This window comes from Mobula birostris, chromosome 1, assembly GCF_030028105.1.
Source record: "Mobula birostris isolate sMobBir1 chromosome 1, sMobBir1.hap1, whole genome shotgun sequence".
Classification (NCBI taxonomy): Eukaryota; Metazoa; Chordata; class Chondrichthyes; order Myliobatiformes; family Myliobatidae; genus Mobula; species Mobula birostris.
In genome coordinates this window covers 210,045,697-210,066,848 of record NC_092370.1, presented here as the reverse complement: position 1 = coordinate 210,066,848, position 21,152 = coordinate 210,045,697, and the positions used below count along the sequence as shown (strand labels likewise).

The following is a 21,152-nucleotide window of genomic DNA, read 5'->3' as shown; positions in this document are numbered from 1 at the left end:
TTAATCTATTAATGTTTTGTTGCAATTTCCCTGTGGCAAGAACAACCTTCCTCACTTAAAATGATGAAAACTGCACATAGAAATCCAGATGGAGTCTCAGAAAGGCCATACACACAAGTAGCAAGAATTCCTTGTTCCTATACTCAAATCATTTTTAAAAATCATTTACGAAATACACTTTGCCTTCTTAACTAGTTGTTGCATTTGAATTCTTAATTTCAGTACTAGTATACCAGGACACCCAGGTCTTGTTCCATCTCCCCTTTTCCTAAGATCAAGATCAAGATCAAGATTCAAGATTGCTGAAATGTCAATTTCTGGTACAGGAGTATAACGGAGAACAAAATAATTGTTACTCCAGATCTGATGCATCACTAAAACAATAAGATAAGGAACACAATAATTTAAAAATACATAATAAATAAGAACACATAAGATAGCTTATATATATATACTGTACATTGATTGTATGTCCATAAAGCGATGCTAGGCACAGGAGAGTTTGTGCACAAGTTGATTCTAGCAGAAAATGATAAAGTAGTGGTGTTGGGGGTGTGGAGGTACTAATCAGCCTTACTGCTTGGGGAAAGTAACTTTTTTTTTAATCTGATGGTCCTAGCGTAGATGCTATGTAGCCTCCTCCCTGAAGGGAGAGGAACAAACAGGCCATTATCAGAGTGGGTGAGATCCTTCATGATGTTACTGGCCCTTATCCAGCACCTTTCTGTATAGATGTCCTTCATGGCATGGTAGGCTGGTGTTGGTGATGCGTTGGGCAATTCTGACTACCTGTCGTAGATCCTCCCTGTCTGCCAGCGCAGCTTCCATACCATGCAGTGACGCAGTGTATTAGGATGCTCTCTACTGTGCATTTGTAGAAGGTCGTGAGTATAGATGTACGTAGTCCAGCTCTCTTCAGGTTCCCCAGAAAGTAGAGGCAGTGGTGAGCTTTCCTGATTATGTAGAATGTGTTCTGGGACCAAGAGAGGTTGTGTGAGATGTGCACTCCCAGGAGTTTGAAAATGCTGGCAGTTTTCACTGCTGAGCCACCGATGTGAAGGGAAGTGTGAGTGGTGTGAGTTCTCCTGCAGTCAATGACCATCTCCTTTGTCTTAATGACTTTGAGGAAGACATTATTTGCCAGGCATCAGACCTTGAGCTCTTCCACCTCCTTTCTGTAGACCATCTCATCCTTGTTGGTGATGTGTCCCACCACTGTTGTGTCATCGGCAAACTTAATAATGTGATTCTCGGGTGTTTGGCAAGTGTGTGTGAGCAGAGTGTAGAGTGCTCAGTACACAGCTGTGGGGGACACTCATGTTGAGGATGATGGGAGGGAAGAGCTGTTGTGGATCTTGACTATCCAAGATCTACTGAGGTCTGTTGGTTAGGAAGTCCAACACCAAGTTGCAGAGTTGTGTATTTAGACTGAGGAGTAGGGGTTTGTTCACCAAGATCTGTGGGACAATAGTGTTAAATGCTGAAGAGAAATCTGACACGAGTGTCCTTGTTTTCTAGGTGTGTCAGGGCCAAGTGAATGACAGATGCTATGGAGCATTTCTATCGATAAGGATGTTGAAGAGTGTCCAGTGTGGGAGAAGTGTTGACATATGCAATATCCAGCCGTTCAAGGCACTTCAAGATGATAGGTGTCAGTGCCACCGGACAGTAGTCATTCAGTCCTGAAGGTGTGGAGTTCTTTGGTACAGGAATGATGGTGGCTGATTTGAAGCATGTGGGGACAGCGGCCTGGATGAGTGAGTGTTGAAGATGTCAGTGAGCTGGTGTGCATACTCCCAGTGCTCAGAAATAAGAGAAAATCTGCAGATGCTGGAAATCTAAGCAACACACAAGAAATGCTGGAGGAACTCAGCAGGCCTGCTGAAAATTCTCAACTGTACTCTTTTCCACAGATGCTGCCTGGCCTGCTGAGTTCCTCCAGTATTTTGTGTATCTTCCCTGAGAACTCAGCCTGGGATGTTGTCTGGCCCAGTCGCCTTACACAGGTTGACTCTCTGCAGAGTCCTCCTCACAGCTTCTGCTGCCACAGATAGTGGCTGCGCACCTGGGAGGGAGGTAGCTTTAGTGGCTGGCACTGTGTTCCATGCCTTGAAGCACGCATAAAAATTGGACTGTGAGATGACTGTTCTTGAGGTACCAACATTGTCTGCACACTTACAGATGCAACCAGTGACAGATGAGGCATACTCCTTGAGGTCTGTGTCTTTTCCGTTTGTGGCAGCGTCCTTGAACGTCTGCCAGTTAGGCTGTTCAAAACAGTCCTGAAGCATAGAGATTGCCTCATTAGGCCATACAGTGATGGTCCTCATGACTGTTTTCTCCATTTTCAGCAGTGGTCATTATGCCAGGATTGAGATTATTGAAATGTGGTCAGAGAGGACCAGATAAGGCGTGGGATGGATGACTTTTGTAAATATTGTGTTTCCTAATAATCACTGCTCAGATAATAAGCTTTTTGTTTTTAGTATCACATTGGATAACCTCACATTTATCTGTGATGAAACATCCAGTAATGAAACAGTCCATGTCTGCTGCAACAGCTAAACAACACTTAGGAATGAGTAAGTAAACAGCATTTGTAACACTTTAAGTGTCAGCCATTGGTCACCTCCAGTCAGAGAACAAATCAACAGCATGGATGTAGAGATGGCACATTGGTTAAAACTTGGCAACACAAAGGGCCTGGATTAACAACTCAGAGACCAAGAGTTCAAATGCCACCAGGACAGCTCTGGGATTTAAATTCAGACTGATAATCTGCAAAATAAAAATCAATTGCTGCACAAAACTAACATGTTGTTTTAAAGCTGGGCTGGTTCACTGTTGCCCTAGGGGCTGCAGAGATAAGTGCCATTGTGGAACTCCTTTTAAATCTCTTTCCTATCTCCCTAAATTCTGCTTGAAGAACTTTGCCTCTTTTACTGTTGCTATCAACATGAGGTAGTTATTCACTCTCCCCTTTCACACTGACTGCAGCCATTAAGTAATGAATTTCATTCCAGCACCAAAGAAACAACATACTATCCTGAAACCATCTTTGCATACACAGAAATGCCTGTTCACTCCTCCATTTATAGAATTCCTTTTTACTGTTGCTTTCTTTCCGTATTGCTGAGCCACCAGTGCTGCTATGGTCTTGACTTTGGCACTGCTCCCCAGGGGCACCTTCTCCCTCATCAGCAATCAGAATAAAATACTGATAAGAGAACAAATTCCCTCATAGGCCTCTTGAATTTTCTGCTTGCTCTTATTTTGGTTTATCTGGCAATTGCCCATACAGAGATTAAAGCTAGCCGCTATAAGCCAGTACCATGCACATCATTAATAAGTAAGTCAGCAAACATTAGCAAGTAAAAACTATGTGGAAGGAACAAACTGGTAAGAAGCTTACATGATTGAAATTTAAATACTTTTATCTCTGCACACAATCCCTCTTGAGCTGCCAGAAGATCATCTCCAAAACGCTTTATGTGCAAAGTTCAAATTACATTCATTATCAAGGTATATATATACACACAATCTTGAAATTTGTCTTATAGGCTGCCACTAGAGAAAGAAACACAATAGAACACATTAAAAACCTACACAACAAAGACCATCAAACTCCCAATGTGCAAAAAGGAAACGCTGCTCGATTTGAGCAGTTGCTTTCGGAGATGTTATTGAAATTCTGGGATTTATGGATTGGACTGTAATTCAAACTAACTATAGTTCATATCGGCCTCTTTCAGTTCTACGTTTTCTTGTGTTTTCGCACATTCTTTCTTGTTGCAGATTGGCAGTCTGGAGGTTTGGGGTTTGATGTTCTTGTTGCTATTTCTCCATGTGGGGGATACATTAGTTTTTTGCGTGGGGGGAGGGATTTGATGTTCTTTTTGCTGTTTCTCCTTGTGGGCAATCTGTTAGTTTTTTATGTGTGTGAGAGAGGGGGTTGGGGATTTGATGTTATTGTCACCGTTGCTTCCTTGTGGATGATATGTTAGTTTTTTTTTGCAAGGGAGGGGGTTTATGTTTTCTTTTCTTGTGGTGGGATGGGGTTGATGTCTTTTCTTTCCACGACATCTATAGTTTTTCTCTATTTCATGGCTATTTTCTCAGAGTTTTATTCTGCATGCATACTTTGATAATAAAATGTAACTTTTGAACCTTTGAAAAAAAATAAATTGTGCAAACAATGAAAAGTAAACAAATAACACATAGAACATAAGTTGCAGCGTTCCCGTAAGTGAGTCCACAGCCCCTGAGCCAGGTCATCACTGAGGTGTGTGAAACCAGTCCAGAAGCCCGATGACTGTAGGCCACAGTCCCTGAGCCAGGTCAGCACTGGTGTGTGAAACCAGTCCAGAAGCCCGATGGCAGAAGGCCACAGCCATGCAGTGCATTGATCACATTCCAGAAAAAGTGTAATTAATAGAATAGTTAGTAGTTCATTTGCTGCCTGTAAAGTGTTGCTTTGTCTCACCAGCACCATCTTTGAATGAAGCACCCAGTCTCACAAGGAACAGCAGCAAAGTCCACTGTTGCTCAAAACCTAAACATAAGGTCCTACATATTAAGATATTTCCTTCATGTATGGTTGTCCAGATAGAAGATGCGCCCTGGATTTCTACATGGTTCTACTATGTCACATTCTACTTAAATAAACTCACTAAGCAGGGAACTGGAATGATTTAAATATAAAGCTACATCATTGCTTCTTTCTCACTGGGGTCCCACACAGAGACCACTTAACATGGTGGAAACTGCAAATGAGCTATAAAATACAACAAATTATTTGAAAAGCTTTCAGATGGATGCACTATTCAATAAACAAGCTTAATAAGGTGCATTTGTTAAATGATATGCTAAATCTCAGCTTGTTGCATTTCTAGGTGGATTTTACAAAGAAATCAAAGAGACTTTCCTGAAGAGAACAAACATTTATATTCAGCAACGAATACAAAATGCAGGAGGAACTCAGCAGATCAGTTAGCATGGATGGAAAAGAGTAAAGAGTCGAAGTTTCTGGCTTAGACCCTTCTTCAGGATATTTATGTTCATTGGTCCTGCTTTAGTAGTAAAATAATCTATTAAAATACCTTATGCCCTTCGTATCGTTTCCTTTTGTTCATCCTGTAAGGTCTCTGAGTAGAAAACAGCACCATGTAGTTGCCATTAGTTTGAGCAACAAAGACAGGTTCTTTGGGATGGAGAGCCATGCATGGAATGGTGTATCGTTCCTATGGAGAAGGAAGGAGTTATCAGATCTTTAAATCCCATGAAAATTCACAACAAAAGTGCCTCAAAATATTTTGGCAATGAAGTAAAGACCTTAATGTTATTTCCTTCAGGGACTTTGCAATTTAACTGCTTTCAGCAATAAACATTACTGCAAAGATATCCCACTGGTCACATTCCAACAAATGAGCTCAGTCATGATTGAAAATGGCAGTAAATATGTACAAAATTATCTAGTGCTTTCCCGGCGTATATGACAAATAAACTCTTCTTGGGCTCCTAGCCAAGTACGGGTATTGATTATACCAACGTTTTGATGACAAACTTTGCCATCTTCATCAGGGATGATGCCTGGGCATGTCTAGTCTGGTGGTATTAAAAATGTCAGTTAAAATCGATACTGGTACCTGGCTGGAAGCTTGATAAGAGTTTATTAGTAAATATGTAGAGAGTAGCAGGCCATGCATATAATTACAAAATGTACAGAACAAATAATTCATTAAAACTTTTTGGCAAAGTTAAAGTTGTTGAGTTTTTGTTTTTACACCAAGCTACTCAAATCATACAGCAACCTAGGATGATATGTAATTCGGTCGAGCCAGGTTCGATGTTGTCATTTAAAGTTAAATAAGATAGGTATATGGAGAGGAAAGGAATGGAGGGTTATGGGCTGAGTGCAGGTCGGTGGGACTAAGTGAGAGTAAGAGTTCAGCACGGACTAGAAGGGCCGAGATGGCCTGTTTCTGTGCTGTAATTGTTATATGGTTATAAGTTAGCTCATCCTCACAAGTTACTGTGCAACTCGCACTAAAAGAGACTTAATTTTGGAAACAAAATTTTGACTGCTATATTTTGCTAGCAATAATTTGTGTTATCCTTTGCTGTACTAGAAAAAAGCATTACAGAAATAATGAATTTCAAAGTGCATCAAAAGACTAAAATGACACAAATGAAAAAGAATTGTTGTACGATAAGAAGTAGTTATTAGGCAATTAAAAAGGGGCACCATAGATTTTCTAAAATTTAATTATACAGTGAGAATGAACTCAAAACACTTGACACAAGTATTCTCAATGAATAAATAAAAATGTGTATTTGTCATACTCACATGGAATATTTGATTGGATATTCGAGCAGAAGTCTGGAAATCCCAGGCTATGATTGTACGGTCTGCTGAGTCTCTGCTGACAGCATCTGTACTGGTAAGAAATTCATTTCCTCCTGGAAGGAAAAGAATGTCGAGTGTTTGCTGTATTCCAGCATTGTATTCATTCACCAACTGGAATGAAATAGAAATACAATTACAGTGACAAAAAGTCTTTGTCCCTTTACACAAGAAGATTTTTAATAAAAAGCTCTGTTTTGCAAGTATTAGTCACAATTTAAGCCCGACTTTCAACACATGTGCTTTTATAATGTTGATCATCTCACTCTCAGCTGAATCCAAAACCAATTTCCAAATGTAAACATTGTCTGCTGAACCAATACAAACTGAATTACAGGAGAAAAGTTGGAACATGTTAGCTTTCTTAATTTTGGCTGATAAATTAGCAGCTTAATACTTTAAGTTCTAATGCCTTTGTCATTTATATTGCTGTTCTGCTGAAAAATTAAATGCATTGTAGAAAGGGAGCAGAGGAAATTTACAAGGACATTGCCTGGATTGGGGAGCATGCCTTATGAGAATAGGTTGAGTGAAATTGACCTTTTCTCCTTGGAGCGATGGAGGATGAGAGGTGACCTGATAGAGGTGTACAAGTTAATGAGAGGCATTGATTGTGTGGATAGCCAGAGGCTTTTTCCCAGGGCTAGCACGAGAGAGCATAGTTTTAAGGTGCTTGGAGGTAGGTACAGAGGAGATGTCAGGGGTAAGTTTTTTTTTTATGCAGAGTGGTGAAATGCGTAGAATGGGTTGCCAGCGGCAGCGGTGGAGACAGAGATGATAGGGTCTTTTAAGAGACTCCTGGATGGATACATGGAGCTTAGAAAAATAGAGGGCTATGGGTAAGCCTAGGTAGTTCTAAGGTAAGGACATGTTCAGCACAGCTTTGTGGGCCGAATGGCCTGTATTGTGCTGTAGGTTTTCTATGTTTCTAATTCAGCTTACTTCAGGTCAAAAATATATATCAATAATAAGATGTTACCAAACCTTGCAACTTCTTGTATCCCATGCTCTCACTGTTGAGCTGAAACCTCCACTCAAGAAGACATTTTGATTTGTAGGACTGAACGCCAAGCAAGTGATTTGAAATTCATTACAAAAACTGTTGACTTGTTTACCTGCGTCAAGAAAAGTGAGATTTTAAGTTACCAAGCTGCCTGACGATCTTCAAGTTTTGACATTTTGAAATGACAAACAATACATTATCTATTTAGATTAAAGCAAAGGTTTATTTTATTCTTATGTTTCCTGATAATTGAATAGGTAAATATACCATGTTTCCTGGGTACTGAAAAGACTAGGTGGTATAGTAGAAGCTGTCATTCTGTTTGTATTGACATATCTAATGTTATTGGGCAGAAATGAATGGAGTTTACATAAATATCAAGACTTCCACTTATCATCATTTGATGATCTATACTGCTAAGCAGGGAGATGGGGTTTAGTGGTGACATTCTTTGAGTAAGTAACTTTTTTGTGTTGAACCTTACGATGACAAATAACAGATCTTCCCAATTCTATGAACTGTATGTCAAATGATTCATCAGGAAATATTCTGGAACAATGGTTAGTGAGAACATGCTTGGAACATCAATATTTGTAGAAAGAGAAAGAAACTTAAATCTTTCAAATCAAAGAGCCTTAATTAGAACTGGGAAAGTGAGAAAAGTTCATTTTAAGCTACAAAGTGAATAGTTAAAAGGTGGATAGGACATAGGAAATATCTCTGGTAGGCTAGAACTAGCTTTGTTTAATGTTCCACAGTGTTTACAGAGTGGTCTAGTCATCAGATTAATGAGAAACAGAGAGAAGACAAAGACAGGTGATAAAGCTGTGAAATGCAAGTCAGTTCCATTGCTCAAACCTGAAATCAATGTCTGTAATGTATGCTCCTATGAATTAAAGCTATTTTTCCTCCTGCTGGAATTGTAATTATTTTGTAAAGCTCCCCACCCAAAATATTCAGTTCCTGTTACCTGCACTGGATAAGCACAGTTTAAAAACTGAGCCTAAGCACAGTCTGTGGGAAATACCTCTTTGTTTCCTTTGTCCCTACTCTCTTTGATCCAAGAGATTAAGGAGATAGACTGGAGAGACTACAATTTTCCACATGGATTAAAGACCTTGGGGAAGATTTAAGCTATCTAAAGTGGATGGAAAGTAAATATGCTTTATTAATAACTAACCTGAAAAACAATTGTCATTGTACATTTATGGAACATATATTGTTCAGTTTGATGGCTCTTCTTCAGAGGCCTTCAACGTCCACAGCGGTGTGAAGCAGGGCTGTGTGCTTGCCCCCACCCTGTTGGGCATCTTCTTCTCAGTCATGCTGAAGAACGCCTTTGGAACATCAACTGATGGTGTCCACCTCCACACCAGATCGGACGGGAGGCTGGTCAGTCTGTCCCGGCTGAGGGCAAAAACCAAGGTTTGTGAAGTACTCATCAGGGACATGTATGCAGACGACGTGGCACTGGCAACACACTCTGAAGAGCAACTGCAATGCCTCATAGACAACTTCTCAAGAGCTCTGCCAGGACTTCAGCTTGACCATCAGCCTGAAGAAGACCAACGTGTTGGGCCAAGGCGTTGAGCACCCCTCTGCCATTACTATCAACAACTACCAGCTGGAGATAGTTCACGAGTTTACATACCTTGGCTCCACCATCACAGACAGTCTCTCCCTAGACCCCGAGATCAACAGACGGATCGGACAAACAGCCTCAACATTCGCCAGGTTGACAAAGAGAGTCTGGGAGAACAGAAAGCTGACGACGCACACCAGGGTTGCAGTCTACAGGGCCTGCATCCTCAGCACACTGCTTTACGGCAGCGAGACCTGGAGCCTCTACTCCAGACAAGAGTGGCGTCTCAATGCCTTCCACCTTCGCAGCCTGAGACGCATCCTGGACATCAAGTGGGTTTGCCGAGTCACCAGCAAAGAGGTCCTGGCCTGCGCCCAGATACCCAGCCTCTTCACCCTGCTCCAACAATGTTGTCCCTGCTGACAGGAGGATCCTGAAGGACCTGCTGTGCGGGAACTGGCCTCCAGCAAGAGAGCACAAGGGCGGCCTCATCTTCGTTTCAAACATGTCTGCAAGAGAGACATCAAGTTACTGAACATGAACGTCGAGAAATGGGAGGACATTGCAAGCAATTGCTCTCACTGGAGGCTGGAAATACACACAGATCTAAAAAGAGGAGAAGAGAAGCTGAGGCTTGCTGCTGAAAAAAAAGCACACTTGCCTAAAAAACGGCACCAAGACAACACTGGAGGACAGTGCCTTCGAGTGCAGTCGCTGCAGCCAAGACTGTCACTCCCGTGTGGGCCTCTACAGCCACAACAGATGCTGCTCTACCAACACAGACTGAAGCAAGACTTTCCAGGCGCAGATCCATGGTCTCGCGAGACTAACAGATGCCATCTCAATTCAAACTAAACCTTTAACAAGATATTAATTGAATATTAAACAATGCTCTAAAATCAAGAGCTTAAGATAAGGAAATTACATCAACAATAAAGTTGGGAAGTTGAGAGTAGAAACTCTTTAATGTCTCTGCTCCAATTTTCAGTTGCTTCATCAATGACCTTCCGTTCATCACAAATTCAGAAGAGTTAACGTTTATAATCACAAGACTGCCAGACGATGATCTCTGCAGCAAAACAGATGCCATTTTCTATTGCTGAGTCTCCACCACAAATATCCTGAGGGTTATCATTACTGGAACAGCTAAAAGAGTAGATTTGAGCTGGGTATCCTATGATAAATGATGTACCTTTTGACATTCCAAAGTCTTTTTACCATCAATAACAGCGAGTGTGATGGAATACTTTCCACTTGCAGGGAGCTCCAACAATACTCAAGCTGGTTGATACCACCCGGAATAAAGCAGCAGATTGACAACCACCTTCTCATCACCACCTTCTTAACAACAACTTGGGGATGGGTAATTAAATGCTAATTCAGCCTGCGAAAACCCACGTATCTGAATGAATGTATAAAAATAATTCTATACAAGTGATCCTTACCTCCAGGCTTGACAATAATCACTATCATAATCAGGTCACATAAGTATTTAATGACTCTTCTACAATTAGGTTTTTCTTGTAATTTTCATTCCAAGTGCCACTACTAATGCATATTGCCAGATGGTGTTCCTCACTTTGAAACTGATTATTTTTGCTAAACAATTAATCTATAATGTAAGCAACACACATCAAAGTTGTTGGTGAACGCAGCAGACCAGGCAGCATCTCTAGGAAGAGGTACAGTCGACGTTTCGGGCTGAGACCCTTCGTCAGGACAAAGGGTCTCGGCCCGAAACATCGACTGTACCTCTTCCTAGAGATGCTGCCTGGCCTGCTGCGTTCACCAGCAACTTTGATGTGTGTTGCTTGAATTTCCAGCATCTGCAGAATTCCTCATGTTTGCGAACCTATAATGTAACCTTCCTTTGACAAGAATGGGTCTAACTACTGACCTCTGCCCAATCTAATATTAAATGAATACTATACAAAGGAATTTTACAATTTAACTATACAAGATGCATTTCTTAACTCAGGTACTTATTAACAAATAAGTCATGAATACTGCTGAAGGTTCTAGAAAAGCTAAAAACTGCAGATGCTATAAATCAAAAATAAAGATATCCAGAAAATCTTAGAATTGCTCAGCAGATCAGGTATCATCCATGGAGTGAGAAATAGAGTATCAGTGTCAAGAGTTGATGAGATTCCCATTGTAATCCCCACCTTCCCCTTATCTACAATTTAAAACATTTCTCGACTTATTTGCAGTTCTGGTGGAAGGGCACTGATCTAAGTAATTAAATTATTGCCTCTCCATAAATATTGCCAGCCTGCCAGTATTTTCCATTTTCATTGATTTTTCTATTTTAATTAAAAAATGACAACATTGGTTGCTTGGAGATGAGCAAGTACACCTTGTCTCTAGGCTAACCGATGTTGCAACAGTAGACTGTTTTAAAGTCCTTAGGCTGAAAATAAATTGAAGAATAGTGTTGCTGAAATTAAATAATTACCTTTTTATATTAATGTTCAAAAAGTACTCAATAATTAGACATGTAACATTTGAACTATGATTACAGTTTGAGAATTCATTGCTCAAATCATAAATCTCAAAATTCAGGGAAAGAAATTATTTTGAGCTTGAGGAAAAAGTCGTCTGGTGGAAAACATACAGTATATCCGTGACTTACTTTCACTTCCCGCATTAATTTTGTTGGATTGCAAATGCTTTTAAAATGAACACAAAGATATTTGAACATTAGAACATAACAATGCTGTACCTGTTTCAATATCTGTGAGATGGAGCATGGAATCAAATCCACCACTGAGAACCTGTCTTCCACACAAAGACCACTGAGCATCACGGATAGCCCCTGAATGGCCGAAGTACGTCTTTAAGCACCTGCCTGTTTCAATGGCATCCCATATCTATATAAATGACAAATATACTTAGAAATGGCATTTAAAACTAACACTTTTCTGTCATCTTCAAATTAATCCTCGTGGAGAGCCATTATAGTATTGTCAAATCAATTCAACCTTGATAAAACTTGACAGAATAACTGCATATAGCTGCAGGCTGTCTGAAGAGAGACAAAACCATTTTAGTAAAGACTTTAAAAGGCATACAAAAATTCATATGGGAAATTGAAATCTTTAGTGTAGGTGAGAATTTAGAACTTAGCTCCAAACAGAAAATTTTGATGATATTCAATGGGTTTTATCTGGACTAGAACTGCAGTAGAAAATTCACAGTAAAAAAAAACACCAAAAATTTGTAAAAGAGGAAAAAAAACCTGTAATATTCACAATTGTTGGCAACATCTTCAATTTTCAACCTGAAACAAACAACAATGTCCCAAAATGCTAGAGGGACGTATTATCAACCACATTTTACACCAACTAACATTACACCAATTAACATAACCAAAAGATTAATAAAGATTAAATAAACTCCCCCAGGGAGAGTAAAGAGAGATAGAAAGATGATGAAGAAAGAGAGATTTCAAAGTTTACGATCTTGACAGCTGTGGGTAATACTGGTATATTTGAATTCAGAGATGCTCAGGAAGACAGTGTGACAAAGGACCAAGTTATCAGAAGATTGATGCTGATAAGAGAGACAATGGGGAAACATTCAAAATGCTAATATGAGAGACGAGAGAGATTAACAAAAAAGAGACACAGTTCTGAGTATTGTCAGACCGGTTGCTTTGAACCTGAACTGTTTGAAGTTTGATGGACAGGCGATACCCCAGCAGGGAGATAAAAGGAACAGGTTCGCTAAGGCAAGCGACACACCACGACACCACAAGATATCGAGACCCTGGAAGTGCGGTGTGCCCCCCCACAAGTGGTGGGAATTTTGGAGGTCTGGTTGCGGGACCGACCATAGACGCACAGGGTGAGAAGGTACAATCGGCGGGAACCTGGTGTGTGTGTCCACCCTTGCCTGGGTGCCGGGTTCACCGCAGAAGAACGATCGTATCCGAAACGGAGGGGTCACAGTCAGTGACCTCAGAAGACATTACAAAGGGCTCGCCCGAAAGCTAACTGCGAGGAATATCAAAGGTCTGTTTGAATCCAATTTGAATATTATAATTCGCTCTCTCTCTCCCCAATGGCACAACAGCGATTACTGCGAACTGAACTAAACTGAACTGAACTCTGCATCACTTGAGACTGATCATTTTACCCCTAGACTGCGATAGAGCTTGATTGATCCTATTATCCTAGTTCTGTGTACATGTGTGTTTTATCATTGCTAACCTGTTGCATTTATATCCTTACTATTAGAGTACTGTGTAAGTTTTTCTTTAATAAAACTTTCTTAGTTCCAGCAATCCAGACTCCAACTAAGTGGTCCATTTCTGCTGGTTTGGCAACCCAGTTACGGGGTACGTAACATAAGTGGGGTTTTCGTCCGGGATTTTGAACGCTAAATTTGGGACGGGGTAAATTGATTGGGTTAAAATTCCTGAAAGAAAGAAAAGACAAACAGCAGAAATGGAGATTGAGGAATTTCTAAAGGCGCCGACCTTGGAGGCATTAGAGGATGCCAGGAAAGCAGAATTGGCAGCTGTGGCCAAACAGTTGAATTTTTTTAAGGGGAAGTCGACAATGAGGAGAGAGGAGATGCACAGAGCTATCATAGAGCATTATGTGTCTAAAGGTGTGTTTCCCCAAGGGGAGCTGGAGGTGATATCTATTGGAAAACCTGGTGGAGACGCAGTACAGGTGCAGATTGAAAAATTGAGACTCCAGCACGAGTTACGGGTAAGGCAGCTAGAACACAAAGAGAAAGAGTTAGAACGGCAAGAGAAAGAGAGGCAGTTGGAGAAACAGAGGGAAAGGGAATTTGAGCTGGAGAAGTTAAAGATGACGGCAGCGCAGGGGCCCATGCCGAACCAAGGTGGAGGGTTCAGGGCGACCCAGGAGGTGAGGCTGGTTCCCCCATTTGACGAGACCGATGTTGATCGGTACTTTCTCCATTTTGAAAAAGTTGCTGCAAGTCAGGACTGGCTGAGGGATAAGTGGGCTGTTTTGCTTCAGAGTGTACTTAAAGGAAAAGCCCAACAAGCTTACTCAGCTTTGTCCGCAAAAGATGCCCAGAGGTATGAGGTGGTGAAAGAGGCCATACTCAGGATTTATGAGTTGGTCCCAGAGGCATACCGGCAGAGGTTCCAGAATGCGAGGAAGCAGTGGGGCCGCACGTATTTAGAGTTTGCCTGTGAGCTGCAGACATATTGTGAGTGTTGGTGCGCCTCGAAGGGGGTCAATGGGGATTATGACAGACTGCTACAGCTCATCCTGATTGAGCAGTCTAAAGGTTGCGTCCCTGAAGGTATGAGACCCTACCTAGATGAGAAAGAGGCAGACACTTTAGCCGCAACTGCTCAGTTAGCGGATGAGTACGCGTTGACACATAAAATGAAGTTTGCCCCGAGTAAAGGCTACCAGAAGGGTAGTCAGAACGGCGGGGAGAGTCCGCCAGAAAAGTCAGTAAGCAAGCTGGGGACTAGTGAGAAGGATAAGGTAGACCGGAGGCAGTTTGGTAGGAAGTCCCCTGGGGTCGTATGCTATAATTGTGGGAAAGCCAGTCACTTTGCGTCCAGGTGCTTTGCCCCAAAGAAGGAGACGGGAAAAGGAAAAACGGCGGTTCCGGCTGGCTGTATTGAGCCGGTAAACAAACCGCTAGGGGAGAAGAGGGCTGATAAAGTTCAGGAAGGGTGCGAGAGGTTTAGCTCGGCCGGATTGGTGTCGGTGAAGGAGGGGTTAAACCCAGTTCCAGTGCGGATCTGGAGAGACATGGGAGCTTGTCAGTCACTGATCTTAAGGAGTGTTTTAGACTTTAGTTCAGAGACCGAGACTGGGGAGGTCAGTGTGATCAAAGGCATTGGGAAAGCGACTGAAGCAGTACCTTTGCACCAGATACACCTACAAAGCAACTTGGTCTCCAGACTGGTCACGATTGGGGTGAGGCCCGAACTACCGATGGAAGACGTGGAGGTCTTACTCGGTAATGACCTCGCCAGCGGAGAGGTGTACCCAGCAGTAAGATTGACAAGCAAACCTGCCAGGATTGAAGACCCACCCATAGACTCACAGGTTTATCCCGTTTGCGCAGTGACTCAGCACATGTGCAGAAAGGCTGCTGAAGCGATATGTAGATTTAGCTGAGACGTTTCTACCAGCCTTGTACGGGGGGGGGGGGGTTAGAAAGTGAAAAGAAGGAGCATAGTGAAACAGAAGGAAGTGAGGGAGTTGAGGCAGACTTAGCATTAGCAAGGAAGGACTTCATACAGGCACAGGAGCGAGATGAGGAGCTGATGATTTTGACGGAGACAGCTCTCTTCGAAGCGGAATTAAAAAGGGAGCCCGTGGGCTATTGTGTGGAGGAGGGAGTACTAAGGAAGAAATGGAGACCAAGTACCGTGCCCGCAGATGAGGAATGGGGGGTGGTGCCAAAAATTTATGGGGATGAAATTCTTAACCTGGCCCACAAGATACTCCTCGGTGGACATTTTGGGGGGAGGAAAACAGTCGGCGGAATCATGAAAGAGTTTTACTGGCAGCACAGGAGGAAGGATGTTATTGACTATTGTAGACGTGAGCTAACACAGTTACAGGCTTTTGATATGCTGACAGCTTGCTACGATAGGCGAACAAACCTAGTCCGTGTTATCGCGAAAATTAATGAGGCTAGGGTGCCACCTGATAAGGGGAGGACCCATTTTGAAAAGATAAGTATGGTGCCGACCAGATGGGAGAAGTCTATTGTTTTGGCCGGCTTTGCTGATGTCTCTCCCTTAATCCCTGAACAAAGCGACCTGCCAAGAGAGCTAATTAAACGGCACACACACGTATGTCCGGATGGCCTGAGGCGATGCAAAGAGCCGGGACAGGGTGTTGTCGTCACATCAGGTCTGCCTAGTGAGCAACACCCCTATAGGGTGATTAATTCAGTGACAAAAGGGCTAAAGTACGCAGAAGCGTATAGTGGCGATGTAGTGGTCTGGAGTGACACGTGGGAGGAGCACAGTGTGGCACTGTTTAAACGGCGGTTTGAAGCCAGCCTGATAGTGAACCTCGCAAAAAGTGAATTCGGCTACGCGAAGGTCACTTATATGGGATTTGTGGTAGGACAGGGGCAGCTGGCTCCGATGCAAGCTAAGGTGCGGGCTATCTCCGAAGTCCTCACCCCGACATACAAGAGAGCCCTGAGAAGGTTCTTGGAGATGGTGGGGTACTATCGGAAGTTTTGCAAAAAAAATCTTTGCGGATATTACCCACCCTCTTACTAAGCTCTTGCCAAAGAATGCTAAGTTGGTGTGAGATGACCCTTGTTATCTGTGTCCGGGGCGAAAACCACTGAGAAGTTACACTGATCACAACTCATTACTGTTTTTGGCCACTATGAAGTTTGCTAAATTGGAGCCTGGTCTTAGAGGATTATTAAAATAACACATATAAAAGGAACGGAAAATGTGATTGCTGACTGTCTGTCAAGGGTTGACAACTTAAAGTTCTCTGTATTAGCCAAATAGCTGATGAACATGTATATTTGTGTGTATCTAATAGTGTATTCATGCCTATAAATTTTACCCCAGTAAAAATCCTTTGAAGGGTAGGGGTGTGACAAAAGACCAAGTTATCAGAAGATTGATGCTGATAAGAGAGACAATGGGGAAACATTCAAAATGCTAATATGAGAGACAAAAGAGATTAATGAAAAGAGACACAGTTCCGAGTATTGTCAGACCGGCTGCTTTGAACCTGAACTGTTTGAAGTTTGATGGACAGGCGATACCCCAGCAGGGGGATAAAAGGAACAGGTTCGCTAAGGCAAGCGACACACCACGACACCACGAGATAACGAGACCCTGGAAGTGCGGTGTGCCCCCCCACAAGTGGTGGGAGTTTTGGAGGCCTGGTCGCAGGACCGACCATAGACGCACAGGGTGAAAAGGTACAATCGGCGGGAACCTGGTGTGTGTGTCCACCCTTGCCTGGGTGCCGGGTTCACCGCAGAAGAACGATCGTATTCGGAACGGAGGGGTCACAGTCAGTGACCTCAGAAGACATTACAAAGGGCTCGCCCGAAAGCTAACTGCGAGGAATATCAAAGGTCTGTTTGAATCCGATTTGAATATCATCATTCGCTCTCTCCCTCTCTCTCCCCAACGGCACAACAGCGATTACTGCGAACTGAACTAAACTGAACTGAACTCTGCGTCACTTGAGACTGATCATTTTACCCCTAGACTGCGATAGAGCTTGATTGATCCTATTATCCTAGTTCTGTGTACATGTGTGTTTTATCATTGCTAACCTGTTGCATTTATATCCTTACTATTAGAGTACTGTGTTACTTATTTCTTTAATAAAACTTCCTTAGTTCCAGTAATCCAGACTCCAACTAAGTGGTCCATTTCTGCTGGTTTGGCAACCCAGTTACGGGGTACGTAACAACAGAATTAGACAACAAGATACAACTGGAAAATAAACAAACAAACAAATAATCTACAACCAAAGCCACTGAAGGGAAACTAATTACATTTAATTAATTTCTTTCAAAATGCAATTACGGTAGTTTCAGAATTTTGCTGACCAAAATTCACTGGAAAGTGGAGCCTCAAAAAAGGAATCATTAGCCAACAATAAGGGAGCATTATCACACAAAGGTTCAAAATTCCACGATAGTCAGATTTAATTCATGCTACGTATGATATAATGCAGGGAATGAAGAAAATACCAAATTGCAGAATGGCATGCGTTGGAAGGGTCACAATTTCATCATCTCTGTGGATCTGTAGCAATTCTGTCAAATACCATTCCCTTTTAGCTGCAAAGAAATAGTTCAATAAAAAAAACTAACGGACATCATCTTGACTTCAGTGAAGATCTAAACTCAAATGATGCTGCAAAAATGCAGATGTCTTATATAATTTTATTTTTGAATAAATTATAACTAGCAATTAAAACTCTTAAGCTTCACCTTTAAAGATTATCATACATATCATTCCTCAATGAAATGTAAATTTGTCTTTTAGTTAATGATTATGTCAATTAGTAGTTTTAGTCAACTAGTGAAATGACTGCAGATTCACCTGCTTTCTATTGGATATTATAATTCTTGGCTTGTATTCTGGTAACAAATTGACGTCCTATTATCCTGTTGAAAGCATTTGAAAATTAGATATCTATAGGATCAAAGTAAAGCACTTTATAATATTTCCTTCATACTACGATTAAGAGCAAAATGCTTATGAGTGGCAATTCATACCAGCAAATGCAGATTAAATGGAAAATGCCTCACGGTATTCTGAAAACTGATGTACATTCTAAAATAAACTGGAAGGTATAACTGGCAGGAGAACTTAATTACAGACAGAATTACTTTTTCATTATGGCAATTCCCACGAGGCCCTCTGAACCTGTTCAATTAATTTAGATTCTCCCTAATGATCATGTGATTGTGCAAACCAAGAACTAACAATTAAATATTAGCAATCCAAATACATTAAAAATCTATACAAATTTATCGTACAATATGAAAATATTTAAGACAAAACATCGTCTAAACTGGGCTGTTATTTTCTGCGCCTTTCATACTTGGTGATCAAGTTCAGTTTATACATGGTAGCAAAAAACTCTGATAATATTACATGCTCAATTTACATGGGAGCAGTTTTTCACCAGCAAAAAAGAAAATTCAGACCATAAGACCAGAAGACACAGGAGCAGAATTAGGCCATCTGTTCCAGCAAGTCTGCTCAGCCATTTCACCGAGGCTGATTTATTAGCCTTCTTAACCCCATTCTCCTGCCTTCTCCTCGTAACCTTTGACATCCTTACTAATCAAGAACCTATCAAACTCAGCTTTAAATATAACCAATGATGTTGCCTCCATGGTCACTTGTGGCATTGAATTCCACAGATTCCCCATCCTCTGGCGAAAGAAATTCCTCCTTAACTCCTTTCTAAAGGTACATCACCCTGCTCTGAGGTTGTGCCCTCTGGTTCTAGATTCTCCCACTATAGAAAACATCCTCTCCACATCCACTCTATCTAGGTCTTTCAACATTCGATAGATTTCAATGAGATCCTTCCTCATTCTTCTGAATTCCAGTGAGTACAAGAGCCATCAAATGCTCCTCGTATGATGTCTTTCAATCTCAGAATCATTTTTGTGAACCTCCTCTGAGCCCTCTCCAATGTCAGCACATCCGTTCTAAGATAAGGGGCCAAAACTGCTCACTTTACTCCAAATGAGGCTCCTAAGAATAATAATCCTGGAATCAAAATATGGACTCTTCAAACTATCTGCCTTATTGTATCTATTACTTTGCTCTTGCCTGTTTTTACTGGCCCTGACATTTACCTTCCTCTCCATCCTCCACTATCAAACTGGCTTTCTGGTTCCTATCCCCCAGCCAAACAAGTTTATTCATCTAGGCACATTTTTCAACATTAGAGGTGTGATATAGTCACAGGTAGCTGTTGCTATTACCTTTATTAAATAATGTTGGAATAAATGACATAGAAGACTGAACACAAAAGATCACGTAAACTTTAAAAACACTTCTCACTCCAGGTAGTTTAACAGCATCTTAAATCACTGATTGATGAATACCATTTATGATATTTTTCTAACCAGAAGAAATGAATCTTCCTGATAGGAGCACTACTGTTAATGATTAAATTCCTGGACAATTCATCTGGATGTCTCAGGTAATAGTCCAGTCCTCTTTAGATGCTATTATATTAACTTGACCCACAGACTTATGAAGAAGCATTGTTGTCCAGGTGTACTTGCAATCTATGTATTAGTTACCAGCAGCAAGGCAGGTTCACTAGCAGTAGTGACATGGTAATACACAGTCAAAATGAAGCCATGGGAACCCCCAGCATACTTTCTGGACCCAATCAAGTTTTACAGCTTCAAGACAAACAAGGGCATGAAAAGCTTGTGCTGATTACCACTAACTATTTCCCTTTGGTTAATAAATCAGTACCCACAAAGCAACCTCATGTGTACAATGTCAGCTGGAAGGACTGAGACCGACAAGGGCATAGAATGTAGGGGAACATACAGTATATAATAAAGAACAACTCAGTAATACCAACAATAATTGAGACGGCCAAGAGCTGAACCATGTAGGCAAACTGAATGTATGACAAGTGATTAGAGAATCAGCATGATGGATAAACCTTACCAACCCTATAAATACCACTTGTACATGACAGAATAATGAGGAGCATCAACCACGTTCCTTGAAGAAACAATCTTCACTTCATACTGAAGATAAAGGTAGCAGAAATAGGGGAGGACAATCAGTTTCAAGTTCCCTCTCCATGACATTCACTGCACTAACTTGCAAGTACATCACTGTCAGTTCATTATTGCTAGGTGGGAATCCTGGAACTCCCTACACATTAACGTTGCGGGTGTTCCTTCAACTGATAAAAAGTAGAATTTCAAAACAGCAACTCATCACTCCCTTCTACAGGGTAATTAAGAACTGTCAATAAAAACCACAAATTTTGTAACATCAGCAACAACTGAAAGTGAGCATATTTGTTTAATATATTTCAACTATATACAGTTGAAGTTTAATATTTAGGTAAAGTAATTTCAATGCAAAACATACTTGTTTTAAAAATCCTAAATTTGCCCAATGGAAGTATTTTTCAGAAATCTATTAAGAGAGCATACATTTACCAGGACCAGATGGCTAATTTTAGAGTCTTTAAAGAAGTGCCTGCAGAGAAAATGGATACATTGTTTGCAGTCTTGCAAAAATCACTATGTCTGGACAGATCTCAGCATAACGGAAAACTGCAAATGTAATTCCTCTACTCAAGAAAATAGACAGAAAGCATGAATTTATAGGCCAGCTAGCCTTATTTCTGTCACAGGTTAAATGTTGGAATCCATTATTGAGGAAGTAGTAGTATGACTTCTAATATATTATAATACAACTAAAATGTGTCCACAAAGTTTGTGAAAGAAGAGATTTGTTCAATGGATTTATTAAAATTCTTTGATTATGTAGCAAGCAGGGTGATTAAATACATTAGCAAGTAAAATGACCAGCTAATCAAAAGAAAGCAACAAGTCAGGATAAATAGGAAACTTTCAAATTGACAAGGTATAACTATAAGACATCACAAGATTAATGTTGGGGTTACAACTACTTACAATTAAAACTATTG

The 21,152-nt window shown here is 41.1% G+C and overlaps 1 protein-coding gene across 4 annotated transcripts in view; it reads right to left on the bottom strand.

Moving 5' to 3' along the window:
* The window catches only part of wdr25 (WD repeat domain 25), a 68,514-nt gene that overhangs the window by 3,679 nt on the left and 43,683 nt on the right, over positions 1–21,152 (bottom strand). For 3 of the 4 annotated variants that reach the window (XM_072270517.1, XM_072270536.1, XM_072270527.1), the window contains 4 exons: positions 11,714–11,861; positions 7,388–7,518; positions 6,347–6,517; positions 5,100–5,240 (listed from right to left, as the gene is read on the bottom strand). In XM_072270517.1, the coding sequence (XP_072126618.1) occupies positions 5,100–5,240; positions 6,347–6,517; positions 7,388–7,518; positions 11,714–11,861 (591 nt within the window). Of the gene's footprint in view, positions 1–5,099; positions 5,241–6,346; positions 6,518–7,387; positions 7,519–8,920; positions 9,498–11,713; positions 11,862–21,152 lie in introns of those variants that run through there. The other variant, XM_072270546.1, reaches the window with a different exon arrangement.